Here is a 17,875-nt window from a genome sequence, read left to right on the forward strand (position 1 = left end):
TTCATTTGCTTCCGTTGTACATCTTAAAAGACTCAAGTCTATTTTGTTCAAAACTCTGATTTTATTTCGAGCTATTCCCATTTGTTTGGACCTATGGTCGAGTTTTGATGTTTTTCCCCTTTCTTCCCCTTTCTTCCCCGCTTCTTTAACCCTCCCCTAGTCGCGATCAACCGTGTTTTCTATCCTTAGAAAATGCGGTCGTGACACTTTATTAATTAGTTAATTAGCGATTTGTCATATCTCTTCCATATATGTTTAGGATATTTTCTTGTTCCTTAAGTTAGGGTATTTAGCATTATAAATAGGTATCATTGTTATTCCTTTCAATCAACGAATGAATGCATATATGAATTTACGCTTCTTTCTGTTTTATTTTATGCACTTTATTTAAAGCTTGAGTTGCCGACGGGATTCCGCCTCCCGGGACTTCTTGTTTATCGTCTCTGGCATCGTGATAAGGGAAATACCCTTATCAAATTAGTGCTTTCATCTTCGAACTCATGGCCGAAGTCAACCTTCGTTCTTGGCCGGAGATATCGCAAGCATCCGAAGGCTTGCAACTAAATTCAACAGCCGCAACATTGGAGTATATTCGTGCTTGGCTCGACCGATTAGAGACCCGATTGGTTGAGCATGAGGGCAAGACAGCAGCCACGCTCCCTCCGTTGCACCCAAAACCTGACCCACCCGACGGACCCCCACTGTACCCCACAGCACAACCGTAATTTCAGTTCTTGCCTCTAACATCAGGTGCTACCTCCGTCAGCCTACTCCACCAAACCAATCAGGCGCAGTCGTCCTACACCTACACGGATTCGTACGCGCTGCTGCAAAGTCTCTACGCCAAACCACTGAATCCACCTCCACCCTATGTCCCGCTGCGTCAAGCGTATTCCTACCATGAACAGCATTATTGGCCGGTTCCAACTGCTGTCCCACAGGAGCCTTACACCTACTCGGATTCATACGCGCCTCTGCAAAATTCCTATGTCGGATACCATTCATGGCAGTATAACTACCAGCCCATGAATTTTACGTCCCAGCCGACACTGCCACGATCAGAATACCCGCTGCAGCCGCAGCAGTCCTCCTGCTCGCACAACTGCTCTGCACTTGAAGAAGCTCTGGCCATACAGGCAGAAGAAAGTGGTGACCTAACGGATTGTGAGAGAGACTATGATACGCTTCCAATAGTGGTAGAACTCTCGGAACAGAATTGCAACAGAGATGTGAGACAAGCAGTTGAACCACAGTCTCAGTCGAACGAGCTTCCTATCAAGGAGGGGCAAACCGAAGCGAACACATCTGGTGATGAAGTAAAGAATGAGATTGCTTATATCTATGTGGATTTACATGCAGCTAATGCTACAAGTTTTGATCAGCAATCATCATCGTTCGAGGACGATGCACAGTGGATCCCTCCGCGCAATAACATGTCATGTTTGGGCATTCTTGAACGCGTGGACAAGCGTCTCGTTTTAGCGTTGGATTTTGGCAACCACATTGGTCATCCTTTGATGATTTTTGTGGAAGATGATGCAGAGAGACGCTCAACTATTCGGTGTATGTTTGACCCAGGAGGATTCCTCGACACCCATCGTTGCTTCATGGTTCCCACCTTGAGGACAAGGTGGATTTTAACCATGGGGAGTTGATACGTGCATATCTTTGGAAGACCCCATATCTTTATTAATTAGTTAATTAGAGATTTGTCATATCTCTTCCATATATGTTTAGGATATTTTCTTGTTCCTTAAGTTATGGTATTTAGCATTATAAATAGGTGTCATTGTTATTCCTTTCAATCAACGAATGAATGAATATATGAATTTATGCTTCTTTCTGTTTTATTTTATGCACTTTATTTAAAGCTTGAGTTGTCGACGGGATTCCGCCTCCCGGAACTTCTTGTTTATCGTCTCCGGCATCATGATAAGGGAAATACCCTTATCAGATTCAAAATTGACGATCTCCCGCGACATTATGATTCCCCTCTTTTAGGGCATTAGCAATAGTGGCTGATCGCAAGGGTCGAGCGATCGGCTACCCCATGGGTTCTCAAAGGCGCCCACTGTGGAGCAAGGGCTCACCATGAGTTCCGCCCCAAGGCCAAGCCAACGCCTCAGGAGATCTGGCCCTGAGTTAGGCCCCCATTGCGAGGCGTCGGGGCTGATTTTCAATTTTTTTTGTTTAAAATTAATTTATTAAATTTTTTCCCCTATAAAGACCTCATTGTGCGAGAGAAAAATGTGAGTAGAGAATTAATTTATGACGTGTTGCAATTTAAATTATTTAGACATTGACATTAAAAATAAAAGAAAATAGTGTTGATGTAGATATGAAATAGACTCTGTGATGGACTCTCACTGTAAAGAAATGGGCTCTGAGATGGGTTGCTGACATAGCAAGAGGAAAAGGAAATAGGCTCTAAAATGCGCTTCGGATTTAAGGCTCTTATTGTGAGTGCTCCGAGCCAAAACTCTCGCGATAGAAGATATCCCCATCTCTCATACTCCCTTCGTCTCATCTCAAGTTATTGATTTCTTTTCGGCTATTATTTTGAGAACATGATAATAAATAGTTAAAGTGAAGAGAAAGTAAAGTAAAAGAGAGAATAATGTAGAAGAGGATTGCATCTACATTATTCTCTCTCTTACTTTACTTTCTCTCCACTCTAACTATTTATTACTCCCTCCGTCCCCAAAGAATATGTACTTTCGGCTCGGCACGGGTTTAAAAAAAATAAATAAAGTATTGTTAGTGGAAAATGGGTCCCACCTTATTAGAGAGAATAATTCCAAAATTATAAAGTGTATATTCTTGTGGGACGGATTAAAAATGAAAGAGTGCATATTTTTGTAGGACGGATGGAGTATCATTTTCCTCAAACATGTGCCGAAAACCAGTCAATCACTTGATATGAGACGGATGGAGTATTCATTTGTACTATTATTCATTATTTTGCTTTAAAATTGAAAAAATGACCACACTATATATCACAAAACAACTTCATAAATAATACTCCTTCTGTCTGCAATAGGAATCTCATTTTTTCCGTTTTAGCCCATCTGCAAAGAGGAATCCTGGTTCATTTTACTGTAAATAGTAATAGGGTCTCACATTTCACTAATTCATTTCACTCACATTTCTTTTAAAACTAATAGTGTATAAGTGGGACTCATGTTCCAAAAAAAAATTTCCATCTATTTTTCTTAACCTTTCTTAAAACTCGTCCCAGAAAAAAAATGGACGGATGAAGAGGGTAAAATAAATTACAACTTCATTGAAATAAAATAATATCTACGACTTAATAGAAAATGAAATAAAATGTACGAATTATATTTCCGACCTCCTTCATGAATGCGTCACAAACTAAGATTATGCTCTTGGAGCTCCTCCTTGGTCATCTTCAGTGCATCCTTGTCTTGCAGAGTTGCAGTTTTGAGAATTTTCCGATGGGAATACTCACGTGGATGCCATGAAGAGACTCATAAATGTTATCCAGGCCAGGTTTGGGTGTACGGTTTTGATGAGTGTTGGGAAATGACATGTTCTCAATTTCTTGAAGATTTCAGGCATTACATCGGCTATCAAATTTAGGGCCCAATCAAGAACACGGGAGCGGCAGGTTTTCCGACCCTATAGTGGCCGCATCTGCCGCGGAATTGAATTTTTATTTTTATTTTATTCACTATTTTTACTCTAAAAATACCATTCCCTCACTTCACATCTCATTTCATCACCCCTTCACTCAATCTCTTCTCATCTCATTATCTCTCTCCACTAACAAAAAAGGAATCTAAACCATCCCTCAATGAATCCCGACGGGTCTCCAATGTTTCTTGGTGGTTTCCCAATGTTCCCTAGTTGTCAACAAATGAGACCTTGGAATCCGGCTGCTCAGCAAGCCTACAACGCCTTTTGTCAATCTGTAGGATGGGATCCCAACTATGTCAGTATGCTGAACAATGAAGAAGCGTATCGGTCGGTCATAGATACCCAAGATATGGGTACCGGGCCCCAGGAACGCATGGCTCCAACATCGACCCAAACGCCAATTTCTTGATTAACACCGTCAACTGCAACATTTTAGACATGGAGCCGACAACCGGTTTGGGTATACCATCCCTTCCTGAGGTGGCTACTGGCTCGTGCGCAAAGGGGAAGGGCAAAGCGAAGGAGAAATTTTACCCCGTCGGCTAGAAGAGGTATTCCTTGGAGGAGACAGTCGTTCTGGCCAAGTGTTATGTCGACATCTTAGATGACCCGATCTTCGTGAACCCGCAGATGGTGAACAGATTATGGATGCGGATCATGGAGAAGTACAACTAGATGAAGCCCGAGTGGCACTGGTGCGCCCTTAGGACAACCTCCGCAAGTATTGGGGTAGGGTCCAACAAGATATCTCCAAATTTGTTTCCATCTACCACAACCAAAGTTTGGACGACATCTGCCAGAGAGATATGAAGACGTACTCCAATGACAATTTTCTATAGGACTTCATGTACTACAACGTGTTTGTTCTCGTGAAAGATTTCCAAAAATTCATGTTGGATGGCGAGGCTAGCGCCTAGCGGCCCGAAGAGGACCAAGGTGAATGCTGAGGATGAGTACACTAGCAGCTACGGGGGCGATGCCTTCGACTTGAACTCTCCAATAGACAAAAATTTTGGCACACAAGTGTTGAAAGAAAGTTGTCTCATTTGCCAAAAGCTTCCAAGAGAAATGGCAAGATCAAGGCAACCGAGCCACTCGCAGCGGCTCTCATTGATGCAAACGTCCAGGCGATCACCTAGGCATCGATGACGTTAATCCACACCACGGAACTATTTGAGGAGTTCCAAGACAGGGATATGTGAAAAATGTACAATGACATTATCCAGAGGCTTCGTACAAAATTGAGATATTCTTTATGTGTTTTCTTTTATTCTATTACACGGTATTTTTTTTATATGTACATTTTTTTAAAATATCAAATATGTTTTAATATTGTGTTTAATTTATGTTATGTTGCTATTTTATTTTATTTGCTATTCAAATAATTTATAAGGAATAGTGAAAATTGATGAATTAAGATATGGTTTTTTTGAGGTTGGTATATTTAGGTGTTGTAACTGAAATTTAAAAAATATCGACGGAACATGAAAAAAATTGGGCTGTGAGCATGTGGCTCAATTTTTGGCTTACTGTGGATGTCTTAAAGCGATTGAACTAAAATTCTGGGACACTTGAGAAAAGGAGTAATTTAATACAGTAGGATGGATGGTTTTTAAATAACTGGCAACAATAATAATTGAGCAATTACTCGAATTTGCATGCAAAAATAAGAACACAGAAATGAGAAACTAAATGAAGAATGACTAGTTAACCATCAAGTCAAAATAAATGTTAGTATAAGCACCGCCATGGGCAGGCAGATCCACACCACATAGCCTAATAGTGGGGCATTTGCCCCTCTTAAAAAATTTACTACCTGTACTAATTTTTCTTCAAATTTGAATATTTATTTGAATTCCTTGTTAAATACCCCTTCTCAATTCTTCAAGTCCACCCCCCTTAGGCCATCCGCAATGGCGCCTAGCGCATCGCCTAGCCGAGCGCCGGCGCTAGGCGGTCCATTGCAACCGCCCAGCGGATTTCGGAATTAAAAACCGCCGAGCGCTCGGCGGTTTCGCGGTGCTAGGCGGTGCGCTAGGCGATCCGCTCGGCGCTATTGCAACGCTCCGGATTGCCGAGCGCATCGCCCATCGGATTTTTTAAATTTTTTTTATTTAATGTTTTTTTTATGAAACTCGTTCTTGGTTGTTTCTCTTTTATAGAGACATCCGTGAATGTTTTATGTTCCACTTTCGATGTGGGACAAACTCATTCTTGGTTGTTTCTCTTTTATAGAGACATCCTTGAATATTTATGTTCCACTTTCGATGTGGGACAAACTCATTCTTGGTTGTTTCTCTTTTATAGAGACATCCTTGAATGTTTTATATTCCACTTTCGATGTGGGACAAACTCATTCTTGGTTGTTTCTCTTTTATGGATACATCATTGAATGTTTTATATTCCACTTTTGATGTGGGACAAACTCATTAATGAGGATGTTGTAATGTTATTTTAATTTTAATGAAGTGTGTTTTTTTAATTAATGTGCTTTTTAAAATTTTAATATCATTATTGAATTTTCCCGTATCTGTGTGGTAAATTTAATTCCGTATTTTATGTGATTGTTAATTATTTGTTTTATATAATTTTGAGTGATGTGGCTAGACTATGACTGAGATATTTGCTTGTTTTGATGATGTGACAGGAGGATTTTTAGTATTGATGATGTGGTAGGAAGAGTTTCTGACTAGGCTATGATTGGACTATTGCGGGGCTATTCCCATTATGGATTGCCTTAGTAATTAGGTTGATACTCCTTGTCGCCCGTCTTAAATAAACAAGAAAGAAGATGGTTGCTACTTTAATGATGGAGAGAGAGATGACGCCAACTTTTATGAGGGGAGCTGATTGCAGTATTAAATAAAAAGCGTGATGAATTTCAAAATTACAAACTTGAATACTGACGGCGGATTGGTTGAAAGCAGTTCTGACTACGAGAAATGATTGAGGTGACGTGGACCAATGATAAAAAGGTATTGGGAAAAGTGATGTAACTGTGTGCGTGCGTGTTGCGGATTGGAGCTGGTTTTCACGAACGCTACGTGATGCCGCGTCGGCGTGGCTCTCTTTTTCCTTTCTCTCCTCTATCCTCTGTTCTGTTGCACCTCTCTCCACCACAATACATATTCTATCTATTGGTATAAATATAATTAACTAATGAAGTTAGAATAGTGTTTTAATTTAAATAAAATTTATAATTTCAACACCTACAACTTCACCTTTTCATTTTATTTAGTTACCTCCAGTTTATGAAAAAGTTTCAGTAACAAAATTTTGGTACAAATGAATGCAGCTTCCAAAACCTCAAGTAAAAGAATCTATCTCGCTTTCTGATTAAATCATTAAATGTATCTTGGGTGTACCACTTATATTCTAGAGTTACAGGTGACTTTATAGTTTATATACTTTAAATCTGTAACTAAAATACTGAATCAATCATTATATATTCCAAATAATACTATGTGGTTGAACTACAACTACAAACGAAGTATTCATAGAAAAGAAAGCAATTTCATGGAAAAGAATATTTGAAAAGTGTGTAGATATGTTGTTGCATGCTTTCGGACAATTACATGTGAGATAGGATCTGTGATGTAGACCTACTTTTAAATCCATCTATGGTTAAGTGTCGAATACTATTATTCATATTCTATCTTTACTTTTATTCACATTTTTTTTAAATCTGTACTGAGTTAAAATAAAATATGATGAAATATTTTAGATGAAGGGAGTATAACTTAATTCATTGTTTATTTTAAAGGATTAGAGTTTGGGCTATCCCAATGTATGTGATCACTTCTATCGTTCAATTTAATTTCACTTAATTTTTACTCTATTAAGAATGTAAAATGGAGAAATTTCAGTAAATCACATAAAATTAGTCAATTATCTATCTATCTTATTATCATGTATTATCAATATTCCTATAACTTGAACATAATAAATAAAGAAATACTATATGAAGTGGTGGATTTGTGGCATCATCGAGTAGGTGAAATTCAAATAGTAGTTAATTGTAACATTCAATATTCATCTCTTATGTTAAGAGAGGTTTCCAAATAGTAAGAGTTCAACTACTATTGTATGAGAAAAATATGTCAATAATACAAAGAGTCAAACTCATATCTCATTTTATTTAAAGTAGTAATTTCTTCTTTTTTGCACAAATATGGGGTAAGACAAATGTATTTAATATTTTATAGTTTGAAATACCATTGAAAAGATACTAACATCAAGAATTGGGTCACACCAAAAGAGGAAGAATGCTTTATTCTTGGTTGCTATGTCGACTAGAGGAAATTTCGGCTTTCATATGTATCATTTTCATTTGACCCAAATTCCAATCATTTACTTTTATCAGTCACCACAATTATAGATTCTCGAAATCTCATTTCAATTTTCTAATTAGATTGGGTATGAACATAATGATGCTAATTAATAGATAATACTATTAAATAGCGTTGAATGGTAATAGTACTTAATTCTACGGGCATCGGTACTCATGCAACATCTATATCCAGATTCTAAATTATGTCATAATTTTGCTAAATCATTATTTCCACTTCCCCAAATTAGAATTCAGTGACCTTAAACCTCAAATAATAACACAACTTAATTTTATTAAATTATTTAAAAATAATAAAATAACTAATTACGTAATCACGACATTAAATCTTAAAACAATTATATTAAAAATCAAACTACATGTACTCTGAAATCTTGATTTAATTGCGAAATACTATATTTTTATTTTTAAGTTCTCTAAGTAGTCTTTGACATTGATCCCGAATAATAGACCTCGCTTCACTAAAAAACACACCGAGCCGGACTGAATCTCTCACATCGTGGTCAGACCTGTCTCCCCATCCCCCATTAGTAGTCTCATAATTCATACATCTTCTCACTTTGAATCATCTGACAAAAAAATTTGTTACAATATTTATTAATTCGATACTTTCTTAAATAGTCTTTTTGTAACTAAAAAGATTAAAATCAATTGAACTTATACACTATTAGTCGTCCTTTTTCAATTGAATATTTTATTCTTATGTGAAGACGCTTCCGGGGAAAATTACAGTAATTTTCATTATGGAATCTTAATCCCATCTTCAAATCCCAATGCAATTCACATTATTTCCTGTAGAAATAATCGAATATTTTCATTTGACTAAGTTTATTATTCTATTATTGCTATTAGTTGACTAAGAATAATATTGCAACAACGTGTATGTATAACAACTGGAATTTCGAAATCTCTCCAAAGATGCTGTTAATCTACTAATTATCTGCAATTTGTCTTTTGTGAAATCCAAAAATTAGTCAACAATATATCTAGCAATATGAATTTGTCAACAACAACAACCGCCACTATTTATTATGAAAAGAACATTCAATCAAATACACTGTTCCTACTCTAATTATTCAAGTCTATAATACTAATACTTTAATTACAACAATTACATGCATCCACATGTATTGTAGTGTATGTCTTTCACATACACATACATCATGTGTATCATATGACATAGACCAATTGATCATTTCTTATTGGATTCCACTTAGGGGTGTGCATTCGGGTTTCGGTTCGGTTTTTTGTCAAAATCGAATAAAAACCGAAAAATCGAATTTAGTTCAAAATCCAAACCGAACCGAACCCGAAAAACTGAAAAACCGAAAATCGAACTTAAAAAACCGAAAAACCCGAACAAAACCGAAAAACCCGAAAAACCCGAAAAATAAATATAATATTAATATATATATATGTGTGTGTAATTTATTTTATTTTATATATACTAATAGAATATTTGTATATAATATAAAATTAATAATACATATAATATATATATATAATATAGTAGAATTTATTAAAAGAATATACTATATATTATATATAATAGAATATATTAAATTAATAGAATATATATAATTCGGTTATTCGGTTTTTCGGTTTTTTCTTCGCCCGAACCGAACCGAACTGAAAAACCAAAATTTTTGTATTTTCAAAACTGAACCGAACCGAAAAACCGAAATAACCGAACCGAATTTCAAAATTTCGGTTTGGTTCGGTTCGGATATTCGGTTTCCGGTTTTTTTGCTCACCCCTAATTCCACTCGATGAGAATATATAAAACAACTACTACTACTTCATAGAAGATAAATTAAGCTTACATCATTGCCCAAAAATTATTACTCCATTAATTTTTCTTTTCTCAATTTTATGCAAAAAAAGTAATTTTATCAATTGTATAGACAGATTAAAATATTGTATCTCATTCACAAATTTTGTAATTTCGTTAAGAAATTATAAGATACAAGGACATAAAAATTAGCCGACAGTATGTAAACCACCCAATGAAAAGTTAAATCATCAAATATAATTTAAAGTGAGCATGAAGATGCACTACCTGAAACTTTAGACTACAAAATAGTGAAATGTTGTTTTTATGTCTCAGACATTTCCACCTAAACCAAAACATTTGGCACCCTTTGTAGCTTACATTTTTATTTAAACAACTTTTGCAATATGCATTGTTCAAATTTGATCAGCACTTTGATACGATTCCCAGGCAACCACCGCATCAACACAACGCCGAGCTGCGCGACGCCGAGCTGCACGATGCCGAGCTGCGCGACGCCGAAGAGCACAATGCCGAGCTGCATGGCGACGCCGAAAATCTGCATGGCGACGTCGAGAGATCGGAGGGAAGATCAGCGAGAGGCGAGAACGACATGCAGACGTCGGTCGCGACAACAAGGGGAAGAAGAGTTCGGCGCGCGCCTCTCCGATTCGGCGATTACGTCGCGAAGTAGAATTAGGATTCTCTTTTTCCTTTTAGATTTTATTTCCTTTTTATGTCTTTCTTATTTTTGGTAACTTAGTTATTTTAATGAGTCGAGCATATCTATAAGCTCCGTTTCGGGTTTTCTTTGTTGGTTCTTTCCCGAGATGCATTAGGTTTAGAAGTCGAACCAACCCTAGGGTCCTTAGTCTATAAATAGGGCTTTGTTTATCAAGTTACGGATGAATAAGAATTACAATATTTGCCCACAAAATACGTGAGTTTATCTAAACCTAGTTCGCCGCTGCCCGACGGAGAATCCTCCGCGCACAGCCGCTGCTAGAAGACGCCGCCGATCCTGTGTAGGACGCCGGAGTTATCGTTGGATCGCCGCGCAACCCCGCCGCCGATCACGTTGAGGTAATAAGGCCTTAACATCTGGTGCTTTCATCCAGTACTCATGAAAGGTTTCGACAATAACGGCAAGGCCGTTTGGGGGGGGGGACACAACGATTCCTACCCGCCATACAGATTCGGGGGTCGTCCGCCGAGGACGAACCGCCGCGACGGTGGGGGTTTCCACCGACAACATGGGGACGACGGCGAGGGGGAGATTCGCCAACCCGAGGAGTCGCGCAGGGAAGAGACCAACACTACTACCTGGGCTCAGGTTTTGGAGAGGTTGGAACGTTTGGAGAAATTCGATTCAGCGAGGGAAGATCCGGATCGCCGCGGCGGGAATCTTGGAAGTTCTTGGTCACGCGGAGCGGTGAATCCGCCAGAGTATGACGACGAAGACGATTGGGGATTTGATGAGACACGTCGCATGCGCAACGGAGGGACATTTGTTCGGGGTAAAAACCCTAATTGGGGTTTACGCGAGGGGCAACCCGACACGAGGCTGAGACGCGATCAATGGGGTCGCCATGGTCCGGGATGGACGATGCAGGGAACCCCCAACTCGAGGCTGGCGCCCGGAGGGTTCGATCAATCATACGACCGGCCTCCGACATGCTGGGACCCCCCCCAGCGATATCAGGGTACCGTGCCTGGTTTCGACAGACCACCGGGGGTAAAGATGGATCCGCCCAGGTTCGACGGGTCAGACGCGACTAATTGGATCGCAAGAGTCCAATATTATTTCAATCACCTTATGATGCCCGAGGCTCAACGATTACATTACGCGATGATGCTGTTTGATCAACCTGCAGCTGAATGGGTCTTTAATTACTGCGCGAATAACGAATTCGTCACGTGGAATGAGTTTCTGGGGGACGTTCGCCACCGTTTCGATAGAAAGAGTTTTCAAAATTACTTTGGGTTGTTGGCCAAACTCACGCAAACGGGATCACTTTTGGAGTACCACAATACATTTGAAAAATATTTGAATCAGGTCCATGGAGTCCCGGAATCAGAGTTATTCACTTTGTTCGTAGCTGGCCTCAAACCGGACATTCAGGAGCGCGTGAAGTTGCACAGACCGGAATCATTGGCAGCCGCGATGGCCTTGATTTTGGAGTGGACGGAGGAGATACATGACCGTGGGGCACAGGCAGCCTTTTCAACCGTGCCTCGTCGCGCTTGGCAGAATCGTGATGGACGGGGGCAGTCAAGTACCTCGGCAGCACCGACATCCGCATCGGTCACAACCGCCGTGGGCCAGACCACGGGTTCAGTGGGTCGCAGTGGGGAAAGGCCGCGACCCGGCATGATACGGGTATCCCAAGCGGAAAAGGCGGAGCGAGCTCGTCAGGGTTTGTGTTATTATTGCCCCGAGAAGTGGATTGTAGGGCACGTGTGCAAACAGCGATTGCTATGCTATGCGGAGGAGGACGATGAGAACGACGGTGTTGCGGAGGACCAAGCGGTTGATGAGTCTGTGCCAACAGATATTTCGCATATTCACGCGATGGACGGTGGTCGTCGTTCTCGTCCGATGAAGGTCGTGGGATGCATACAGGACCACGAGGTGTGTGTCTTAATTGACACGGGTAGCGACAGGGATTTTCTACACCCTAAGATTGCGGAATCGTTACACTTACCCCTCTCGCCGATAAGGCCGTTCAAGGTAGTTGTAGGCAACGGGGGGGCCTTACTGTGCACTCACGTGTCCAAACAGACGAAGTTGGAGGTACAAGGGTCGGTGTTCTTGGTGGATTTACATATACTGCCTATTCACGGCCCAGATGTAATTCTAGGAATGGATTGGCTGGAGTCGTTGGGCAAGGTGACCGCAGATTTCGCAGGAAAAACTTTGGAATTCACTCACAAGGAGCGACCTATTACTTTGAAGGGGGTGGTACCACCGCCCCGCAAGATAGACAGAACGTCCTTGGCTGCTTTGATGTCTCCATCGATCGGGTTAGAGGTTTTTGAGATCATGCTCTTGGAACCGGAAACCACTATTACCACACAAGATGTCCGGGAGGATTTTCCTGCTGATCTAACACCACCCATCACGACAGTATTGGAGACCTTCCGACCGGTGTTCAACATGCCATCCGGGATGCCTCCGTCACGCCCCTATGATCACCGGGTACATTTGTTGCCAGGCACGAAGCCAATCAACGTCAGGCCGTATCGCTATCCCTACTTTCAGAAAAACGAGATAGAGCGGCAGGTCAAAGAGATGCTCGAGCAAGGTATCATCCAGAGAAGCAACAGTCCGTTTTCTTCACCGGTACTCCTTATTCGTAAGAAAGACGGTACCTTCCGCTTCTGCATCGACTATCGTGCGCTGAACACCGCCACAGTGCCGGATCATTTCCCTATCCCGACAGCGGACGAGCTTTTTGATGAATTGGGTAAAGCTCGTGTTTTCACCAAGCTTGACTTGCGATCAGGTTACCATCAGATAAGGATGCATGACGAAGATGTATTTAAGACGGCTTTTCGTACCCATGACGGACATTTCGAATTCTTGGTGATGCCTTTTGGGTTGACGAATGCCCCGTCTACATTCCAGGCGGCAATGAACGCGATTTTTCAACCTATGCTACGAAAGTTCGTCATTGTCTTTTTCGACGACATACTGGTTTACAGCCCGACTATGGAAGTTCATGAAGAACACTTGTCCGCAGTATTGATGGTTCTGCAGACCAATAGTTTCGTCGTCAAATTATCAAAGTGCTCTTTCTGCAAATCGACCGTGGAATATTTGGGACACTTGATCAGCAATGGATCCCTTAAAGCAGACCCAAATAAAATTAGTGCAATGACGGCTTGGCCGAAACCAAAGAATGTGAGACAGCTTCGCGGGTTTTTGGGATTAACCGGCTATTACCGCCGCTTCATAGCCGGATACGCCTTGATTGCGTCTCCCTTGACGGATCTGTTGAAAAAGGATGCCTTTGTATGGACCCCGGAAGCAGATTCGAGTTTCTTAGACCTGAAAGGAGCAATGACGACAGCCCCCGTACTTCGTCTGCCGGATTTTGATAAGACTTTCTGCGTCGAGACGGATGCCTCGAACACGGGCATTGGGGCAGTGCTACTCCAAGACAATCACCCAATTGCATTCTTCAGTAAGAAACTGGGTCCGCGACGACGGGTCGCGTCCACTTATCACAAGGAATTATATGCCATCGTCGAATCAGTGCAGAAATGGCGTCAGTATCTGTTAGGGAGGGAGTTTGTCATTCGGAGTGATCAGAGGAGCTTGAAAGAATTGCTCCATGCGATAGTGCAAACGCCGGATCAGCAGCTGTATGCGCGCAAACTCATGGGATATAAGTTCCGTATTGAGTACAAGAAGGGGAGCACAAACCGAGCAGCCGACGCGTTGTCCCGCCGCGAGGAAGCCGAGCAGCCTGACCTGCACGAAGACGCGTCCTCGACAGCCGAGGCGAACCTGGACACTGACACGACCTCGGACGCCGACGAGGGCGACGAAGCAGCGCACGCGTGCGCCCTCCTCACAGCAGCGTCCCATCCTATTCCGCACCTTGTGGACTTGCTTCGTCGGGAAACATCTTCGTCCCCGGAGATGCGGGAGATCACGAGGGACATAAAGGAGGGGCGGGCCCTACCGCATTTATCATTGGTGAACGGGCTGGTATACTACAATCGTCGAATATTTGTGAGCTCACGATCATCGGCACGGACGCCTATATTGATCGAATACCACAGCTCGAAATCAGCGGGCCACCCTGGGTTCGAGCGTACGCTGCGTCGCGTGACTGCGGATTTTTACTGGCCGAATATGAAGAAGGAGGTAAAGCAGTTCGTCGAAGCTTGCGTGGTGTGCCAGACGACGAAGTACTCTACCCAGAAGCCTGCAGGGTTGTTACAACCGCTACCAATTCCGTCCCAAGTGTGGGAGGATGTCTCCATGGACTTTATTACGGGTTTGCCGCAATCACGGGGCTACACTGTAGTCATGGTGGCCGTGGACCGTTTGTCTAAATATGCACATTTTGCCCCATTGCCGACGAATTTTGATACGATAAAAGTGGCCAATGTGTTTATTGATACAGTTGTTCGCCATCACGGTTTTCCGAAGACGTTGGTCTCGGACAGGGACTCGGTGTTCTTAAACCAATGTTGGAAGGATTTGATGCGGCTTAGTGGCACGAAATTGAACTTCTCAACGGCTTACCACCCGCAATCGGACGGTCAGACGGAGGTACGGAACAGGGGATTGGAGCAGTATCTGCGAGCGTTCACTGCCGATCGTCCATCCAAGTGGTCAAATTTTCTACCTTGGGCGGAGCTGGCTTTGAATTGTTTCCATCATGCGGCCTTGGGAATGTCTCCGTACAAGGCCCTCTATGGCCGGGACCCACCGAGCTTGATTTTTGCGGAACCTTCGAGGTCGACGCCACCGGAGGCGGCGGAATTGATACGCCAACGAGGGGAGTTATTGGTGGAGTTAAGGCGAAATTTGGAACGCGCACAGCAGCGTATGCGCGAATCCGCTAACAAACATCGTCGCCACTTGGAGTTTAAGGTGGGTGACTTGGTCCTATTGAAGCTCCAACCATATAGGCAGCACTCGGTGGCTCGTCCACGGTCGGCCAAGCTAGCTCGTCGCTACTATGGCCCGTTTGAGGTATTAGAGCGTATTGGACCAGTTGCATATCGATTGCGCTTGCCGGAAGGGAGTAGGATCCACAACGTATTTCATGTGAGCCTCCTTCGCGCGTTTGTGGCAGGCAACGACTCGGGAATGGGCATGGACCTGCCGTCTGAATTCTTTGGAGATCGGCCGGTTGTCTATCCGGTCCGGGTGTTGGACAGACGCATGTTATGGCACGATGATCGACCCTTGGAGCATGTGTTGGTTCGTTGGTCCGATGGAACTGAGTCGCCGACGTGGGAACCGCTGGAACTAGTGCAGCGCAAGTTTCCAAATGTGCTCCTTGAGGACAAGGAGGTTGCTATGGAGGGGGGAGTTGATACGATTCCCAGGCAACCACCGCATCAACACAACGCCGAGCTGCGCGACGCCGAGCTGCACGATGCCGAGCTGCGCGACGCCGAAGAGCACAATGCCGAGCTGCATGGCGACGCCGAAAATCTGCATGGCGACGTCGAGAGATCGGAGGGAAGATCAGCGAGAGGCGAGAACGACATGCAGACGTCGGTCGCGACAACAAGGGGAAGAAGAGTTCGGCGCGCGCCTCTCCGATTCGGCGATTACGTCGCGAAGTAGAATTAGGATTCTCTTTTTCCTTTTAGATTTTATTTCCTTTTTATGTCTTTCTTATTTTTGGTAACTTAGTTATTTTAATGAGTCGAGCATATCTATAAGCTCCGTTTCGGGTTTTCTTTGTTGGTTCTTTCCCGAGATGCATTAGGTTTAGAAGTCGAACCAACCCTAGGGTCCTTAGTCTATAAATAGGGCTTTGTTTATCAAGTTACGGATGAATAAGAATTACAATATTTGCCCACAAAATACGTGAGTTTATCTAAACCTAGTTCGCCGCTGCCCGACGGAGAATCCTCCGCGCACAGCCGCTGCTAGAAGACGCCGCCGATCCTGTGTAGGACGCCGGAGTTATCGTTGGATCGCCGCGCAACCCCGCCGCCGATCACGTTGAGGTAATAAGGCCTTAACACACTTTCCCTTTTTAGGTGATTATGTATGGAGCATCGGAGTGCATAATACCGAAATAAGTGTGAAACAGAACAATATGAAAAGTTATTACATTAAAATTATCTTAAACTGCTTGACAATATATGTATGTGGTGAGACAGGATATAACTCCATGATTGCATTTAAATTGCAACAAGACAAGAGTCTTTGAGACATACGTCGTCTTAAATTTATTGAATATCAAATCACGAGCTTTCTAAATTTTTCCATTTGCAACATCTTAAATTCATTGACCATTTACCTCATGAAATGACAAATTGTTAAGGATGTAATGTATTTTAATATACAAATCTTTAAGATTTAAACCCAAACATTATTAGTTAAAATCATAAAAAAAAAGATGTGCACATATGTATTACTTGAGGATTGGATCCTACATGAAAAAAGAGAATGACCAACAAGCACATAAAATTAATAAATAAGATATGAACGAATAAATATATAATGTTCGTTCATAATGAGACTGAATCTATGTATAAATTTATTTAGTAAAGAGATGCATACATGATAGTTTTTTCGTAGCCGAGAATAAGATTCTCATTTCGCACAACAATATTTACCATTATATATTCTATGCGGTATTATCCATGAGCATCACTCTTGTTTAGTCCACATTAGACATTATCTATTGTTTAAACATTTATATTTATTCGTATACTAAAACGAAAATTCCCGGTAGACGAAACATGTGAATAAAAAGAATAATTCACAAACATAATTTATAAAATGCTCAAAACTATAGCAGTCAACATAAAACACAACGTAGACCATCTTTAGGCATAAACTTTAGAGAATACACAACCGTGCTCTTGCCAGCGGCACGGTTGTGGGCCCGGGCGGTACTATTCATGCCTGCTCTCTGGCAAGAGCACAACACCCACAACTGTGCTCTTCCGCAAGGACGAGCACAATTAATTTAAAATTCAATTAAACAATAACATTTCAATAATATTAAAATTCATTTAAAAACCACAATAAATATTACAAATGACAAATAAAATTAAACATTACATAATTAAAATCCTAAAAATGAAAAATTACATAATTAAAATCCTAAAAATTAAAAATTACATAATTAAAATCCTAAAAATTTAAAAAACCACTACTCGTTGCCGAATTTCGCCCACATATGGTTGATTAGGTCTTCTTGTAGTTGATTGTGGATTCGAGTATCGCGCATTGTGTGTCTTGTCTCGATCCTCTGGCCAACCGTCGTATGCTCGCCTCGGTGTGGGGGAGACCTCGCTGTTGAGCTTCCGGCTTCGTCCTCGTCGTAGAAGCTAGCCGCCCTCGGCCCTTCGTCGGCTATAATCATGTTGTGTAATATAATACACGTGAA

At 41.8% G+C, this 17,875-nt stretch overlaps 1 protein-coding gene across 1 annotated transcript; it reads left to right on the top strand.

Annotated features, from left to right (window-relative positions):
• The first annotated feature begins 500 nt into the window (after positions 1 to 500).
• Positions 501 to 16,652, top strand: LOC121754348. Its single transcript, XM_042149724.1, has 4 exons — positions 501 to 639; positions 751 to 1,563; positions 10,895 to 15,813; positions 16,638 to 16,652. The coding sequence occupies exons 1-4, from the start codon at positions 501 to 503 to the stop codon at positions 16,650 to 16,652; spliced, it is 5,886 nt and encodes a 1,961-aa protein (XP_042005658.1).
• The last annotated feature ends 1,223 nt before the right edge of the window (positions 16,653 to 17,875 follow it).

The sequence above is a fragment of the Salvia splendens genome, chromosome 11 (genome assembly GCF_004379255.2).
Source record: "Salvia splendens isolate huo1 chromosome 11, SspV2, whole genome shotgun sequence".
In the NCBI taxonomy this organism is placed as follows: domain Eukaryota; kingdom Viridiplantae; phylum Streptophyta; class Magnoliopsida; order Lamiales; family Lamiaceae; genus Salvia; species Salvia splendens.

Bases quoted from the DNA above. Each gene is read 5' to 3' on its own strand.
- LOC121754348 (XM_042149724.1), top strand. From the start codon at position 501: ATGGCCGAAGTCAACCTTCGTTCTTGGCCGGAGATATCGCAAGCATCC. The intron at 640-750 runs GCAAGACAGCAG...CTCTAACATCAG, and splicing joins CCGATTGGTTGAGCATGAGG to GTGCTACCTCCGTCAGCCTA. The intron at 1,564-10,894 runs GTATGTTTGACC...GCTTTCATCCAG, and splicing joins GAGACGCTCAACTATTCGGT to TACTCATGAAAGGTTTCGAC.